Consider the following 17856-nt stretch of genomic DNA (forward strand, 5'->3'; position numbering starts at 1 on the left):
CTTGTTTACTCATAACAAGTTGTTCACTTGAGTCATAATCACTAAATTAATTATATCTTAAGCTACAGAACTCCAAATTGAGATCCGAAATTTTATATAAAACTAGACTCACATATCTTTTTATCATAAATTTTTAGAATTTTGGTTTAGTAAATAAGTACAGTTTATTCTTTAAAGTTTGTCCTATTTCACTATTTGACAGTTCTGACCCTCTTCACTAAAAATTAATTATCTCTTTGTACAGAATTCAGATAATGTTCCCGTTTGTTTCTATTTAAAATAGACTCATTAAGGATTTTAAAAATATAAATTTAAGCCTCTCATTATTTTTATTCAATTTTTTATGATTTTCTAAAGTCAGAACAGGGGAACCCGAATTCATTCTGACCTTGTCTCACAAATTTTATTATATCTCATGATTTAAAATTTCATTACTTACACTGTTTCTTCCATGAGAAACTAGACTCAATAAGATTTAATTTCATATTTTATTCATACTATAATTCGATTTCCACGATTTATGGTGATTTTTCAAAGTTAACCTACTGTTGCTGTCCAAAACTGTTTTAGTGCAAAATGTTGATTACTAAATTTATAACACCCTTATTCCCTTTCTCTATAATATTTCCCATCACTTTCTCTTATTTGGAAATTCTTTTGATTTCTAGGTGAAAATGGTAAATTTTTAGTGGAATGACCAAATTGTAAAGAAAGCAAAGCTTTCTTTCTTTCTCTCTTCTTCTCACGTTAATGCATGGGAAAAATGGTGGGATAGTGGTTTTTCATATCTCTTTCCACATATATATATACTAAATAAAATAATAAAATATCATTAAAAAATCAAATCAAAATATTATAAACTAATATTTATTTATTTAATTATCTAAAATATCTCCAACACGTCATTGCCTTCTAGATTTCTCTCTCCTTATTAATTTACCATTTTCCCCTTCATGATCTTTTAAAATTCCATAATTGAGTCATCACTCAATTTGGTAAAATTACGAGTTAGTCCTTCATAATTCTTCACTTATTCAATTTAGTCCTAATTCATCCATTTTCTTTAGTTTCTAGATCATTCCACCCTTAAAATATTTACACTATTGATCCTTCAACTTTTCATATTTACACTTTAACCCCTCAAATTTTAAATATTTACTCTTGGGCAACAAAACTTTTCTCACATTTGCGAATTAGTCCTTCCTTGCATTAACATGTCATAATATACTTTCCAATGTTGACATAAATCAAAATTTTCCTTTTTGTCACTTTATCTCATTATTTTACTATATCAAGTATACCTACATTCTTACTGTAGTAATTTTCGGGATATTACATTTCAAGTCCATTTAGGCCCAACTAAAATTTTTTAGTTTTAGGTCTGTATGTCTCGAGACAAGGACTTGAATGTCTCGAGATATTGTCATATTACTATAGAACTTTAGCTTAAAAGTTGCATTGTCTCAAGACAAATGGGTATGGGTCTAAAAACATTGGAGCTTTTGTCTCTAGACAAAGTCCAATATGTCTCGAGACATGATATTGTAACTTTTTAACTTCGAAGTTTTTATGTCTTGAAATACTAGAGTGTATTTCTTAAATTGCTCTGTTTGGACTTAACACTCGTTTTTTATCTATAAAAAACAATATTAAAAAACAATTTTAAAAAATGTATCTAATTCGAATATAAATTTAATAGCAATTCAATGTAATTATCAAAAGAATTTAAATTTACCTTAAAGATAGATATATAAATAATTATCACAATCGGTTATTGGAGAAACATGTAAAATTGTAATTGTGTTATTAAGTGATTTAACTAACTTTTTATCAAAGTCAGCAAGGAAATGGTTTTTCGCATCAAAGCTCGAGCGATTCTGGAAGGTTTACGTATTGCATAGGAGAAAGGTTATAGACAGTTGAAGATCGAATGCGACAATGACAATGTACTACTTGTAGAGTCCGTTCTTACAAGTAGTGCTGCTAGTAGTATCCTAACTGAATTACATTTAATAGAAATTGAAAGACAAGAATTCGTCACATTCCTAGATTTCAGAATATGACCATTGATCGAATGATGAAATGTACTTATGCTAATCAGTTCGGCTTGAAACTTTTCAAGAATCTCTTAAATTTGATTCAAGAGATTTTACAATCTCCTCAATAAAATTGATTGATTTCATTATATTCACTCTATGTTTCTACTTAAGAAAAAGTCAGGCAGGCGCATGTCTTACTATATATTTGCTTTTATGTATTTAAATAATTTTTTTATCAAGTCGGAATGGCAAAATTGGGCGACTGAGCCTATAAATACACGGCATTATGTTTAGCTATTCTTTTCCCTTTTTTTCGTTCAAAGCACCATCCGTAGCTCTCGGTTCATATAATATACGTATATTAGTTACAAATATTATGCATACGAGATATAGAATGCAAGCTAGAAGTATATAGGGTTTTAAGGATTCCCGGTTACATTCGCAAAAAAAAAAAAAATGGAAACAACGGTCTCATTCTTGTTGATTTATTCATTCCGTTGGTCTGTACTCTGTTCAAATTTCTCGGCAATAACATTTGAAATGGATAATTTCAGGGTGAGCTGGAGGGAGAAGAAAGAAGGCGACTGGAGGAGTTGCTCGAAAGCAATCCCGATGACTCTTCCCTTCATTTTCAACTTGTAAGCTGTAAATAAGAAGAAGAATAATAGCAATTATTGGTTCCTTTCTGTTTCCTTGTTTGTGCGGGTGTTTGTTCTGAGCTAATATCGGTACTAACAGAAGAAATGCACATGTGATTTTGCACTGCAGGGAGTATGCTTGTGGGAGACTCAGACGGAGAAAGAGAAAGCGGCGGAGCATTGGGTGATTTCCGTTAAACAAAACCCTAAGAACGCAGCTGCCTTTACCTACTTGGGCCATTACTACGCCACCGTTTCGGTCGATATCCCCAGAGCCATCAAGTGTTACCAGCGAGCTTTATCCCTTAATCCCGATGATTCCGATTCTGGGGTATCTATATTCCTCCTCCTCCTCCTCCCCTTCCATATTTTTCTCTTTCGTTTTCTTTCTTCTTGGATTGACCTTAAATGAAATAAAACACGCCTACAGGAAGCTTTGTGTGATTTGTTGGATAGTCAAGGCAAGGAGACCTTGGAGGTTGCAATTTGCAAAGATGCTTCTCACAACTCTCCCAGGGCTTTCTGGGCTTTCCGCCGATTGGGTTTTCTCCAGGTTTTCTTTTTTTCTTTTATCACTCGAAAGAATTGATTTTTTTTATAGTTTTTTTTTATTGGTGTGCATCTGCATTCATCAAATTGGAGCAGGTGCATCAAAAGAAATGGTCTGAAGCTGTACAAAGTCTTCAACAAGCTATTCGGGGCTATCCGACTTCTCCTGATTTGTGGGAAGTAAGTTTTTCATTTAATTCTACCATCTACCTGTTCTGTTTTCAAAATGCTGTTTAATTTTGTTCACCCTTTTCTAATAATAACTAATTGTCTTCTAGGCTCTTGGTCTTGCCTACCACCGGCTTGGCATGTTTACTGCTGCTATTAAGGTATTTCACTTTCCTTTCACCTTTTAAACTCATTTTTACCTTTACTTTCCCCTTTTCTATTTGGAGCAATATACTCTCCTAAACTTATTCAGTATGTGATTCGCATATCAAATGTGGAATTTGGGCAAGAAAGCAATAAACTTGAATGCCCTCATCAGATAATGCTACATAATGCTACTATCTCTCGTGCTTAACTTGGAAATACTTGAAAACAAGCAGTTAACTGCATGCTGTTTTCTCGTGGACAAATGAACATGTAGAAAGCAAGACAGTCCATTCATTTTCGATATTTTCTTATTTGTCTAAATCATATCTATGCTCACCATAACCAACGTTCATCTTCAGCTGTCTAAAGAATTCTTTCATAAATTTATCTGCTGGGTCCTATATAACCATTGAGCAATTAATTTATTGTGGCATTTTTAACAGTCCTATTCACGTGCAATTGAATTGGAAGATACAAGAGTCTTTGCGCTAATTGAATGTGGAAACATCTTTTTGATGCTTGGTTCCTTTAGAAAGGTAAAACCTTTTTGTTATGTTTTCCCTTCTAACTCACTGAATGTCATTACCTTTTAATTTTATGAGATAGAACCTACCTTTTCACTTTTTAAGCAATATCCATGTGATAGCTTAGAGTTAAAGTTAATCTCAATGGGATCTTATGAGGCAGTAGTTATGAAATGTTTCACAGTTAGCTATCGATATCCTTTTTTGGCTCAAAATTAGGAATTTATTCCGTTTATTGATTCTTCATTCAATCATTTGACAAGCGAGTCTATTGAAATCTTGTGTGCTCTAATGAAATGTTTCACAGTTAGCTATTGATATCCTTTTAATTCATTCCTTTTTTGGAGTGCTCACGGATGTTAATCTGACAAGCTATGATTTTCATTTATTGCACTACTCATCACACACTCTTTATGAAATGATGACAATCGTGTGTGGTAACATTGTCTTTGTTCATCAAGGGAATTGAACAATTTCAGCAAGCACTAAAGATCTCGCTACAAAACATGTCTGCACTCTATGGACTTGCGTCTGGACTGCTAGGTATGGCAAAAGAATGTAGAAATTCAGGAGCGTTCAGATGGGCAGCTTCATTATTAGAGGTTAGTCATCTTTCAGTTTGATTGAATGGCTTGTAACTTTTATGACAGAAAAAGACAAGAATATAATATTAATATTTTGGTACTGGATTGTCACAGGATGCACGTAAAGTTGCAGAAGCTAGCATCAAATCAGCTGGAAATTCATCATGTACATGGAAGTTGCATGGTGATATTCTGGTAAATAATCTATATTTAGCCCTTAGATGTACCTTGATTTTTTTTTTTTGGGGGTGGGAGGCTTTTTCTTTTGGTGGGGTGGGGCCATATTTTTTGCAACCCTATTTTTGAAACATGACTGATTCAATTTTGAGGGATATTCTTCTCCTGGCCAGCTTACATATGCACAAGTTTTTCCATGGACAGAGGAGAGCCAGGGTTTAGAATACAATGCAGAAACTTTCAAGAACTCCGTATATTCATGGAAGAATACCTGTGGTTTGGCTGCTATATCTGCCAGAAACTCTTATCAACGAGCTTTGCACTTAGCTCCATGGCAGGCTAATATCTACATTGACATTGCAATTAGTTCTAATCTTATCTCTTCTTTCAATCAGGATAACACACTTGATAAGTGTACTTGGTAAGATCTTAGGTGGTTTTCTTTACAGAACCGTTTCATGCTCCTGCAGATTTGCTCTTTTGACTTACTATCTTTTTTATCAGGAAGTTACCCGAGAAGTTGACACTGGGGGCTTTAGCACTAGAGGGTGAGAACTCTGAGTTCTGGGTGGCTTTGAGCTGTTTGTCTGAGTGTAATGCACTTAAGCAGCACTCGTTAATCAGGGGACTGCAGTTGGATGTGTCTTTAGCCTATGCTTGGGCATATCTTGGAAAGGTACCATCCGCTTATTTTATTTTCCTGGATTTAGATTGTAATTTGAAAATAAATGAAACCAACTCTGTTATTTATTTATGAATTGACTAATATTGCATTTACAATGTGTTTAGTATGTAGAAAAATAAATCCTGTATAGGCAGGCCATATTCTATGGGAAGAATGTTAACGATTTCAGATGTCATATTCAATAGATGGTTAGTAGTTGCTGTGTTAGAAGTCACTTTCTATGGATGGTCAGGAGCTTGAAAAATGTGCAATTCTTAGCTTAAATGCAACCCTAAGGTTAACCTTTGAAGTGTGTGCTTAAACTTGTCTTGATCAACTCTTGTTGTTAAGAGTCTAATTGTTGATGCCTTGATGGGTATCTACCGCCTCTATATTTTGGCAGCTTTATAGAGAAGAGAATGAGAAGAAATTGGCTAGGCAAGCATTTGACTGTGCTAGAGGTATAGATCCATCGCTGGCATTACCATGGGCTGGGATGTCAGCTGATGCTCATACTGGGTAAGTTTTTTACTTTTTTCTGTTTACAAAAATATTTAGAAATGATTTGTCGGTTAATAGTCATATCAATACTGAACCATACTTAATTTTTTAGGGATTCAACACCAGATGATGCTTTTGAGAGCTGCCTACGTGCTGTGGAGATATTTCCGGTAAGTGTTGATATCACGTTTTATGCTCTTCCCAAGGTATGAAATTAACCTTGAATTAATTGTTTGCTGCATAATCCTGTACGGTCAGCAAAGAAATTGAGGCCGTAACCATATCCTACCAGAGCAGTTTTAACTGCTGGGCTTGACCTGCATTCTACAAATACTTTATGCAACTGTAATCTGATCTTTGCTTTATTTGCAGCTTGCAGAGTTCCAAATTGGACTTGCTAAGCTTGCTTTACTTTCTGGGAACCTTTCTTCTTCGCAGGTATTGTAGCTAAAATGTTACAGCACATCATCTTCATAAAAAATAAGAAAAAAACACACGAGAAAGTCAACCGCAAAAATATTTGAAGCATACCACTATCTGGGAAAGATATACCTGTAGCAACAACTGATAAGAACCATGCTTTAACAAGTATTTGTGTGATAGTTCTAGTGTTTTATAACAGGTATTTGGAGCTATCCAGCAGGCTGTGCAACGGGCACCGCACTACCACGAATCCCATAATTTATATGGGCTAGTTCACGAGGCACGTATGCAGTTTCAAGCTGCCATTGCTTCTTACAGGCTAGCTCGCTATGCCATCAACATTTCTTTAGGCACTGTCCTCAAATCTCACTTGAAAGACATATCAACAAATTTGGCTAGATCACTTAGTAAGGTAAAGAACCTTCGCACTTTTTCATGTAAATGTGTAGTTTTTGCAGACTTTTGTTGATATATTCTTTTAATTTAATCTTATTGTCACAGACTCAGTAACATAAAACATGTAGTTTTCCTTTCCTTAATAAGCAAAAGGCTTTTTTCCCTTTTATTTCATGGGCAGGCAGGGAATGCCATTGGTGCTGTGCAAGAATGTGAAGACTTGAAGAAAGAAGGTTTTAATTATATTGATATCTGGTTACTCAGTGGTAGCTTGTTTACATTTTCTATATTGCCATGCTTTAATCTGGTAGGGGAAGGAGTTGGACTCATGCACTAATGGTTGTTTCCAGTGAGTCCAACATTTCACTGAAGTTAGTGCAACGTGCATCTGCTAACATATCATAGTTTCAACTTTCAAGCATAATAGGTGTTTTCTTGGGAAAGCATACCCCTTCAGTCTTTTAATGGCTATCATGTTCTTCCTGATCTGATTCAGAACTGTGGATAAAAAACATAGTTGACTTTTGACTTCACAAGATTCTATGTTTTTTTTTTAATGATCTAAATTCTATGTTTGATCTTTCAAAAGGCGTGATTAATCTCTTCTATGTTAATATATATTTTTTTGTAAGGTATGCTTGATGCTGAAGGTTTGCAAATATATGCTTTCTCCTTATGGCAATTGGGTGAGAATGATTTAGCCCTCTCTGTGACTAGGGCCCTGGCTGCCAGCGTTTCTACCATGGATAGGATATCTGCAGCTGTGTCTGTTAGTTTCATTTGTAGATTGCTGTACTACATTTCTGGACCGGATTTAGCAATTGGTAGCATTCTGAAAATACCGAAGGAATTATTTCATAGTTCAAAAATAAGCTTTATTGTGTCTGCCATTAACGCTCTGGATCAGAATAATAGGCTAGAATCGATTATTTCAAGCAGTCGATACTTTCTTGCATCACAGGAGGAGATCACTGGGATGCATTATCTAATAGCACTTAGCAAACTGGTATGCCTTCTTTGTTGATTTTAAATTGAGTATTCTATTCTGTACTAGTTTAGGCCCTATGCATTTAGTGTATGTCACTATACCTTTGGTTTACGCAGATTAAACATGGGACAAAGCACCACCTTGGGTTTCAGAATGGAGTCAACCATCTTAGAAAAGCTCTTCACATGTACCCTAACAGTATTTTAATAAGGTATATTTTGATTCTAGCTAGCAATTTTTGGAAGTCCCTAAGCAATGATTAGGAATTTTAATAAGGTTCTATTAATTATTACTGTGTGCATATTGATGCTACCTATACTAAACATGCAATATATAATATTTTTTACTCTTAGCTTTCTGTCAACCTACTTGCAATTCTAACATGAGTGTTGTGGGAACAGGAACCTACTTGGTTATATTTTGCTATGCAGTGAAGTATGGGGAAATAGTCATGTGTCAAGTAGATGTTCCATCGTTGACGATTCTGACTCTAAGAACAAAGAGGGCTTAAAATCGGCCTGGGAGATTTCCAGTGCTGGGGCAGTTGCTTGCCATGCGATCGGCAATAGTGAACCGAGATTCTCTTTCCCAACATGTAGCTGTCAATGCACGAGTTCTGGAGCTATGCAAGAATTGCAGAAGTATTTTAACTATTACCTGCTATCAGTTTATTTATTTCTTTCATGGTTTTTGGCTTGTAGGTTATTACTCTAGAAAACCAGTTGGTTTTTGTCTGCAGTTCAGGGGGAGTATGTTATTGCAGTCTCTGCATGGAATACATTATGCAATTCCTAAATTTGGCGCACATAACAATTTTCTTTCCTCTCCCTTAAGAAAGGCTGCCTGCATCCCCTCCCCTCAAAGGAGAGGATGCAAATATCTTTGTTTTTAGTTGGAAATTGAGTCTATGAAGATATTCCTTGTAGTTCAGTCTGAACTGTTTTTGTTGGATGTGTAATTAAGGATGACTTGTTGTGTCTATTCTAAATTTGCAGGTGCTTACGGCGAGAGCCATGGAACCATAATGCCCGATACTTGCTTATCCTTAATCTTTTACAGAAAGCACGTGAAGAGAGATTTCCTGTAAACATCTGTATTGTTCTTGAGCGTCTCATAAGTGTGGCTCTTTCTAATGAGTTCTATTCTGGAAAAGAAGCCATTTGTCAATATCAGAAGTTTCAGATTTATTTATGTGCTTCTGAAATTCTTTTGCAAAGGGGGAATATAATGGGCTGTATTGACCAAGCCAAAAATGCTTCAGTACTTTCTCTTCCGGATAGCTTCCAGTTTTTTGGACACTTACTATTATGTCGTGCCTACGCTGCAGAAGGAAATTTAAAATTTTCTAAAGAAGAGTATGAGAGGTGCTTGGAGCTTAAGACAGATTTTCTAGTTGGTTGGCTATGCCTAAAACTAATGGAATCTCAATATGAAGAGCAACCTGCTTCAAATATTTTTGAGTTAGCCTTCAAGGAAGGCTCAGAAGGGAGGAATAATTCATGGAATATGTGGATGGCTGTATATAGTTTAGGGATGGGCCTGATATGTTTATGGAATCAGGACTTTCTTTCAGCAGAGGAATTTCTGGAACAACCTTGTTCGTTAACCAGTGCTGAGAGCTGCATTTTCCTTTGTCATGGTATCCACCTATTGATGGAGATTATTTTTTTGGATGATTTCTTTTTAAGTGTCAACATGCTTCTTTAAAGTTCAGCTACATATGGATTTTTTTGTACTTCTTTTTTTTGAGTTATAAAATTTCCCTTCACATGGAGACTATAATCGATGATTCAGGTGTCACTTCTATGGAGATTGCAAGGAGGTATCATGATTCGCAATTTTTATCCAGTGCCATAAGGAGTCTCAGCAAAGCTCATATAACTTCTTCGGTCCCAATTCCCATTGTCTCAGCATTGTTAGCCCAAGCAGAAGGAAGCATTGGTTCTAGGAAAAAGTGGGAGAGAAATCTTCGCCTTGAATGGTTTTCTTGGCCACCAGGTTCACTCCTAGTCCACCCTCTATTTTTAATGTCTTATATATACACACACGCATTTTTCCACTAAAGGTTTATGTGTGCACACGTCTGTGAAATTGGTTGATTACTTGGCATGTTGCTTGAAATTTTGAAGAGATTATAAAAGAACAAGCTCTACCATCAATTGCAATGTTAACACCTCCTCCCTTGACTGGTTGATGGATGAGAGTTTCTTGTTCCATATAAAGGGGAATGGCAAGGAGTTGGGGTTGGTGCACTAAACAGATTTCGAAGTGCCTGCTATGGTGTTCAGTGCCTAAATAATGTTTATGTTTTTTAAAGTTAAGCTCTGACCAAAGAGCAATCGTTTGATGTCTATCCCAAAACCGTTGAACAAAAATACAAAGAGCCACAAGCAAGTATTTAAGAAGGCTATAGTCGGGTTACTCTTCCCCTTGGAAACATTACCTTTTCTCTTGTACATGTAAACCTAAAACCTCCCAATTAGCTTTCATCACCTCGTGCCAAGGACCCCAGTTGTCTTGTCAATTACCAGATGTATACCAAGTACAATGATATTTGACTGAATGATTAAAAAATAGGCAAACCTCAAGATCTGTCAAATAAATATTAAGAAATAAGAGCATTATGATGTTATGTAGCACTAAGGATTGTAATAGATCTGTGACTATTATATCAGATCAATCAGTTTATCTGGGTCTTGCAAAATCGGATCTTGCAACTCTGACCATTAATTTTTATGGCAGTTGTATGCAGAGTAATTGACTGGTGCCAGACATTAGTATTCGTTGTCACTGAATATTCTGTCAATGGATCCATAGCTACATCCTTCTAATTTCATAAGCTGGCTTGATACATAAATGTTTCTTGACTATGTGATTCAAGGGTTCGATGCTAATTCCTTCAATGATAATTCAGGTTCTTTTTTGTGTGTGTATGTGTGTGCGTGCAGAAATGAGACCAGCAGAGCTGTTTTTTCAAATGCATTTGCTTGCAAGACAGATTGCATCCGAGTCTGACAGTTCATCCAGGGTGGAGGGCTGCCAAAGTCCCCTGCAATGGGTTCTTCGAGCCATTCACACAAACCCTTCTGACTTGAGATATTGGAAAGTTCTGCCAAAGCTTTTGTAACAACAGAGACTCAATTCCGCACATTAGCACACAACTTTTCAAGATCCTACTTTGTTTATACAGATTATAGAATGAATCCCTAGGACTACTTGTTCCTCATCTTACAATCGGGTTTTGTAGATTGACCTGTGTTTTCTTGAATGCAATTAATTAACCTCCAATTTTGTCAAGTAATTGGCAGCTGCTTCCTAAATATAGTTATGGAAAGTTCTGACACTCATTGCAGCGATCTGCTATCCAGAACCAAATAAGAAATTAAGAGAGACCGTGAGCGTTCAACGACGAACCTGGCAGTTTCTTCCGAGTTCTTTTTCATTTCCCGATGTCATTTGTAATTTTTCTATAACAACAATAAAAAAGATTGTATGTATGTAGGGTTGTTTGGTTATTTGAATAGGAACGAGCTTATCTTGTTAATTGGCATTTGCCAAGAATAACATGCGCAAATGGTAGCCGGCCACGTACTTATCAAGATGAGGCTGTTAGTAGCAAATAGGGATGTAATTAACAAATATTAAACTGAAGCAGGGTGGGAGTGAGAAATGATACATCTAATGTCCATAAAGATTGATAGTAATTTTCAATATCAGACATCTATTGTGAAGTGCTAACTACAGAGCAGTGATAAATTTCGCAATATTTGTCCCTTCACTACCACTCAAGTTTCCCATCCTAACCACACATATTGAATTTGAGGGTTCCATTCAATTTGCAAAATGGCCCAAAAAATATCAATGATACATGTGGAGCATAGAGGAGCCCGTTCGCATCGCAATACTTTGCTCTGGGTATGGGCTTGATCAGCTGAATAACTAGTAGCCTAGTCATGTGAAATGAGTGGGTTAGGTTACAAGTTAGAAGCTTTGGGAAAGAAATCGGAAGATGTTGATGCAAAGCTCAGTAATATTTTCATCAAAGCCTGCGTGGGTGAAAGCAGTACACCGCACATCCTCCACCGATTCCAATTCCATGGCTGCTACCGTCCCCGCCCCCAAGTGGGCTCAGAAGACCGTAACTCTTCCTCCCCTTCGGCGAGGCTGCCATCTCGTTACGTCTCAGGTAACGATCCAAACCTCCTGTTCTTGCCTGCCAATTCCATTTTTTTTTCCACCGTTAACTTTTCTTTTGTGAGTCAGATATTGAAGGAAATTAGACCAGATTTATCAGAATTTAAGTGTGGCCTTGCTCATCTATTCCGTGAGTCTCTCTTTCACTATTTTTCACTTCACTCCTTTGATCCTCTCTCTGTACAATGATTTTTTTTTTAGAAAAGAGTTGTATCTATATGTGTAACGATTTCAAAATTCCAGTGCAACACACGAGTGCTTCTCTTACTATCAATGAGAATTATGACTCAGACGTTCGTGACGACACCGAGACGTTCCTCAACAAAATAGTCCCTGAGGTATAGAGATAGCAGAATACAGAGTAGAGGATTTTGTTTTTATTTTCTTTTAAATGGTGCTTGAAATTTCATTCTTCATTTTGCAGGGAAGATCTGCGCCTTGGAAGCATACGCTTGAAGGCCCTGATGACATGCCAGCCCATATCAAATCATCAATGTTTGGCTGCGCCCTCACGTGCGTATACTTCGGTTCGATAAGAATTAAGATTCACTTTTTTTTTTCTTTTAATTGCTTCAAAGGATTTGATCTTCAGTCTTCATTTTACCTGATCTTTATGTTATTCTTACAGGATTCCCATTACAGATGGACGTCTTAACATGGGAACTTGGCAGGTACATCATATTTGGCAAATACTGACAATGATCATCAAACTGTATATATGGTCTTTATCTTTGACTGCCCATATGCATTAAGAACATGAATGTTCCCACTTCTCATGCATTGCATCTCGTGCTTTGAATGCCCTCGCTTAATTTGCCCTGCGATTGCTAAAACTTGGGTTACGTCTTGATTGAATTTGCTTTACGGTTTTCCTACTTAACAAATCGTACAATTTATGCATTGAGAAAATGAATGTTCCCACTTCTATGCGGTGCATTTCTTGCTTTGAATGCCCTGTGATCAATTTACTCGACAAATGCTAAATCATGTGTTACATCTTGTTTGAATTTTCAGTTTATTTATTTATTTTTTCTCACTGTTATGCTTCAGGGGATTTGGCTTTGTGAGCATCGCGATGCCCCAACAGCTCGTAGAGTGGTGGTGACCCTCAATGGCATCTGAGGTACTATATACAGAGATGCTATGTTTCCCTCATCTGTGTAATGGTATTGTACTTAAGATGGTCTCGTAATGAGATTTGATGGGATACATCAATATGAGTTCGAACTCTATAAACTAGTCAGTGTTCTTTTGTCGAAATAACATTTACAGCAAGATGGCATGATTATAGTTAGTTTTGATCGATCTGTTCTGTCCTAATCTCTGCTCAATCGATTTCATAAGAGTTCTCCCTAACCTTAAACTTCTCTTCCATAGTTATTGTCGAGTAAGAATTTTTACTTCTATCCCTTTGCTTTCGTTGATTTCTTCTCTTTTTTTTTTCTTGTGTAGCCTACATCGGTCTTTTTGTTTGTTAATTTTAATTTTAGAGCCCCAGCAAAAACGTGGAGAAACACCCACAAAAAACCGGCGAGGGAGGTGTCAGGGAGACTACAGCCGCCAGAGGAAGTTTTTAACCCATCTCATTCTGCCGGCCAAAGGCAGAAGAAAATGATGGAGGTGGTCGGAACCCACTTTATTGTTAAAAAAGCTAGAAAGCTGGGATAAGAGAGAGTTAGAGAAAGCGTTTTAGAGACCTATAATGGAAAATTTTCAATTCACTCCATTTCTCTGTTAAGATTAATTGATGAGATATTTTTTAAACTTAAAAAATATGCTGGATATTGTTGATCGGTTCACGAAATATCCAAATTTTATTTTAATTCAGACAACATTATTGAAAAAAAAATGAAAGTAATTTTCATAAATGTCTTAAATTATAAATTATAATTTATGATATTACTGGGAAGGACAATTATGAATTCTAAATAATATAAACGAATATCATGAAAGTTGTGATTTTTTCTTTTAGTTTTTAAGTTAGAATTATATTATTAATAGTTTCAATTGTTTTAAAAGAGAATTTATACAAATTAAATTCAAATTAATTAACTTCTGAAAAAATATCAAATTAATTACTTATAAATAAATCAGATAAAAGTTACTAAAATAATTTGGTAACATTATTATTGTAAGGGTACTATTGCTTCAATAGGTTAAATTGTATCGAAGATAATTTTTACTTTTAGAGAATGTACTTCTGATCAATTTTATTAATACTTTTTTCAAATAACTTCACATGAGTTTTCTTTAAATATCTCATGACATGAAATATACATTTTAACTTTTTTAGAATTGGACACATAATATTCATATTTTTTTGTTTTATTAATATGTAAAAGATCATCCAATCCTATGTGATCACATATTTTTTTTTAAAAAGTAATCCCTCTGAAAAATAAAGATAATAGAAATATCAAATTATTGCTGCCAAAAAAAAATCAAATTATAATAGAGGGACTAAATAAGGTAAATAATATATACTAAAGGAACTTCAATAGAATTTGACCACTACTAAAGGGGCCGAAAATAGTAAAGTAGAGGCCGACGGAAAAGAGAGAAAGAAAGGAAGGAATGGCAGAGAAATCACCGGTGAAAGAAGCTGCTTCCTCAGAGAGCATCCCCATCTCGAACTCAAACCAGTTGAAGCCATCTCCCCAATTACCCTCCAAATTCTCTTCCCAAACGGCACCCAACTCTGAAGTGCCCTCCACGCCCACAAGCCGTCCTCCTTCCGCCGATGCCGACGTCGTTTACGTCCCCAGCTACTCCCGTAAGTGCTGCTGCACTGCCTCTTCTCTCTCTCTCTCTCTTCTCTTAGACTTCTTTCTTCCCTCTTCCCTCCCCCTATTTTTTCTCTTGCTTGGTTGTTGTTAATCGATGCTGTTTTTCTTCCCTTGTTTTTTTGGGGTTGAAATAAACAGGGTGGTTCTCGTGGGATAAGATAGACTCTTGCGAGTCCCGTTTCCTTCCGGAGTTTTTCGACGGTCGCTCGGCTTCCAAAGGCCCCAGTCTTTACATTTATTACAGAAACTCAATTATAAAGCTATTCAGGGAAAACCCTTCCCGTAAGATTACCTTCACTGACGTCAGGAAGACTCTTGTTGGCGATGTTGGATCCATTCGGAGGGTTTTCGATTTCCTTGACCACTGGGGTCTCATCAATTACTCTGCCTCCTCTGCCCTTTCCAAGCCCTCCAAAGATACTGGTTCTAATATTAAATCCTCAGATTCCCCTTCTGTTGAATCCCCTTCTTCTGCTGCCCCGACCTCCAAACACTCCTCTAATTCCAGGCGAATCTGCGGGGCGTGCAAGTCTCTTTGTACCATTGCTTGCTTCGTTTGCGACAAGGTATCCTTTTTCCCTTCTTAATGTTATTAGCATAGTTTTCTTGCACCCTTTTCTAGTACTGTTCCCTTTGATTCTTAAGTCCTCATAATCATTATCTTAGTTTAATTAAGGAAAGGCCACTACTTTACACTCATGCTTCTAGGTTAACTAGCGATTTACCATAAGCTGCTGTGTTTTCTTACCCTCTTTTTTTGTGCAGTATGACTCCACCCTGTGTGCAAGGTGCTATGTTCGGGGCAACTTCAGGGTTGGTCTAAGCAATGCTGATTTCAGGCGGGTAGAGATCACTGATGAAGCCAAGGCAGATTGGTCAGAAAAAGAGACATTGCTGCTTCTGGAAGCCATTATGCATTATGGTGATGACTGGAAGAAGGTTGCACAGCATGTTGGTGGTAGAACCGACAAGGATTGTGTGGCTCATTTCGTTAAGCTTCCTTTTGGGGAGGAATATCTTGGACATCCATTATCTAACGACGATGAATCTGGATTTGAAACTAATAAAAGGATGTGCCTCACGCCTCTGGCTGATGCAAGCAACCCAATCATGGCTCAGGTATGTCTTTTTCTCTGTTTAACTCGGAACATCAAATAACATGGACTAGGAAATTGCTAAGCTAATATTTGGGCACAAAAGCACCTAATGCTTGTACTTGCATCATCTTCATCACGAGTTCCTGCTTGGCTCTGCTTAACTTGCTTTTTACACTGGTGCCACAAAGGTCTAGGAAATATGAAGTACCTGCATAAACTCAGTCATCATTCAATCTGATATGCATTGCATGCCAGTGTGGTTTTCTTATCTTGTATTGGTCTATGAAGTGCTTTCCGAGTAATGGATTTGGATCATTTACAATTAGTTGCTGCTGTTCAACAATTTGTTTCTGTCGGCAATATTTATCCCATGATTCCATTTGAGGGGAAAGGGGTGCTTAGTACTTTTAGTTGCATGCAAGATCAAATAGGTTATAAGCATTGACTTTATACACTAAATATATTTTAATTTTGTTCAGAAACATCAATTATTGGATGATGATGTAGTTTTGTTTTAGTAAACAATTTGTTTTTACTTGCTACCTCCTTTTTTCAGGCTGCCTTTTTGTCAGCTTTGGCTGGTGTAGAGATTGCAGAAGCAGCTGCCCAAGCAGCTGTTTCCGTTCTATCTCAGGTCGACGACATCACAGCTAGCAGAGTGGGGAGTGGGTCTCTTGAAAGAAACTCGAAACAAGGTTTAAATCTCTTCTGGTTTTACCCTAACATCCAAGCATTGCAGCATTTACTTATTTAGTCGTACTGTTTCCACATTGGTATTAATTGCAGTCTACCCATATCATTGCAACAAATGATGTAACTCTGTATTAAGCTTCCTTGTAGTCTTGCCATTTTCACATTTGATATGCTAAGAAGAGGTGGCTCCAAATAGTTTACATTTTAACATCTTCCTCAAGAACCAACCAAACCCGAAAGAAGTAAAGTTAGATAAATAAATAAGAAAGATCATCTAGTATTGTTATCTGCACATAGTCTCTTATCAGACTTGTTGGGATTTTGTTGGTGAGATTATTTCCTTCTGTCACAGAAACTGAAATTTCATCTAATGGTGACACCAACCAAAATGCATTGGAAAGAGCAGCATATGCAGATGCAAATTCACTACTTGACAAGGAAGAACAAGATATTGAAAGGGCAATTACTGGGATTACAGAAGTGCAGGTATGTATAAGATTTTCAAGATGAGTGTCTAGGATGTTAGATGTCATATGGTTATTTACTGTATATCTTGAGGTGTGCAGATGAAAGAGATACAAGACAAGTTTCTTCGTTTTGAGGAGATGGATTTGCAGACTGAGAAAGAGAGGCAACAACTGGAGAGCATGAAGAATCTACTTTTTATTGACCAGCTCAATCTTTCATTTCGTAGAAACTATACATGAAATACTGAACAAGTGGTGAAGAACAATTGTTTTCTTTTTCTTCTGTATTCTGCCTCTGCAGATGGTTATGGCCAAAGGAGAAAATTTCTTGAATTGCAGGTAAATTGCGTTACAATCTTTCTGAAGTATGTGGGCAAAAAAGTGAATCGTAGTTAGTATATAACCAAAGCTGGAAAAACCTGGTCCAACGTTATACGACATATGCTATGTGCTCTCTCTATTATAAATGAAAAATTGAAAACCATAACATCAGGAGCCGGAGACTGTAATTCAGGTCTTGAGCAAACAACACATGCAATTTTGGTTAAATGGTAAATAACGTGAATTCCTCTGATAATTGCTTGGGATGGCACATTAGACTATACAACTTAGATTACTTTTTGCAAAATAATCAAACTTCAATTTACTATACAAAAAATTCTTTTGCAAATATATATAATAGTTTGATTATTTTTTATTTACATAAAAAAAACTAAGTACTTTAGGAAAGAATTTTGAAAGTTTACTAAATAATATGTAAGAATCATAAATTAAAGTTTATTTTTTCAATTCAAAATTAATTTGAAAAAATAAAAAAAAAT

General features: G+C 36.2%; 3 protein-coding genes across 7 annotated transcripts; all 3 read left to right on the forward strand.

Annotated features, from left to right (window-relative positions):
• Positions 1-2328: 2328 nt before the first annotated feature.
• On the forward strand, positions 2329-11099 carry LOC105768756 (tetratricopeptide repeat protein SKI3). The gene is made up of 22 exons (XM_012588912.2): positions 2329-2507; positions 2594-2677; positions 2808-3008; positions 3108-3230; positions 3323-3406; positions 3505-3555; positions 3985-4077; positions 4527-4667; positions 4764-4844; positions 5000-5247; positions 5331-5502; positions 5894-6009; positions 6104-6161; positions 6364-6429; positions 6614-6826; positions 6992-7043; positions 7443-7816; positions 7915-8009; positions 8200-8439; positions 8794-9437; positions 9593-9796; positions 10747-11099. Exons 1-22 carry the CDS (start codon positions 2496-2498, stop codon positions 10923-10925), a joined length of 3531 nt encoding a protein of 1176 aa, XP_012444366.1. The 5' UTR covers positions 2329-2495; the 3' UTR covers positions 10926-11099.
• A 643-nt stretch (positions 11100-11742) lies between these two features.
• On the forward strand, positions 11743-13796 carry LOC105768757 (uncharacterized). 5 transcript variants are annotated; one of them, XM_052631048.1, is made up of 7 exons: positions 11743-11984; positions 12062-12122; positions 12236-12330; positions 12417-12519; positions 12621-12663; positions 13043-13115; positions 13445-13796. In XM_052631048.1, exons 1-6 carry the CDS (start codon positions 11808-11810, stop codon positions 13095-13097), a joined length of 534 nt encoding a protein of 177 aa, XP_052487008.1. In that variant the 5' UTR covers positions 11743-11807; the 3' UTR covers positions 13098-13115; positions 13445-13796. The 5 variants fall into 5 exon arrangements, with proteins under 5 accessions (XP_052487008.1, XP_052487009.1, XP_052487007.1 ...); XM_052631049.1 differs by having other exon boundaries at positions 13483-13796; XM_012588913.2 differs by having other exon boundaries at positions 11746-11984; positions 12417-12505.
• A 688-nt stretch (positions 13797-14484) lies between these two features.
• On the forward strand, positions 14485-17379 carry LOC105770124 (SWI/SNF complex subunit SWI3B). The gene is made up of 6 exons (XM_012591181.2): positions 14485-14765; positions 14917-15344; positions 15544-15897; positions 16432-16570; positions 16921-17054; positions 17135-17379. Exons 1-6 carry the CDS (start codon positions 14567-14569, stop codon positions 17273-17275), a joined length of 1395 nt encoding a protein of 464 aa, XP_012446635.1. The 5' UTR covers positions 14485-14566; the 3' UTR covers positions 17276-17379.
• The last annotated feature ends 477 nt before the right edge of the window (positions 17380-17856 follow it).

The sequence above is a fragment of the Gossypium raimondii genome, chromosome 5 (genome assembly GCF_025698545.1).
Source record: "Gossypium raimondii isolate GPD5lz chromosome 5, ASM2569854v1, whole genome shotgun sequence".
Lineage (NCBI taxonomy): Eukaryota > Viridiplantae > Streptophyta > Magnoliopsida > Malvales > Malvaceae > Gossypium > Gossypium raimondii.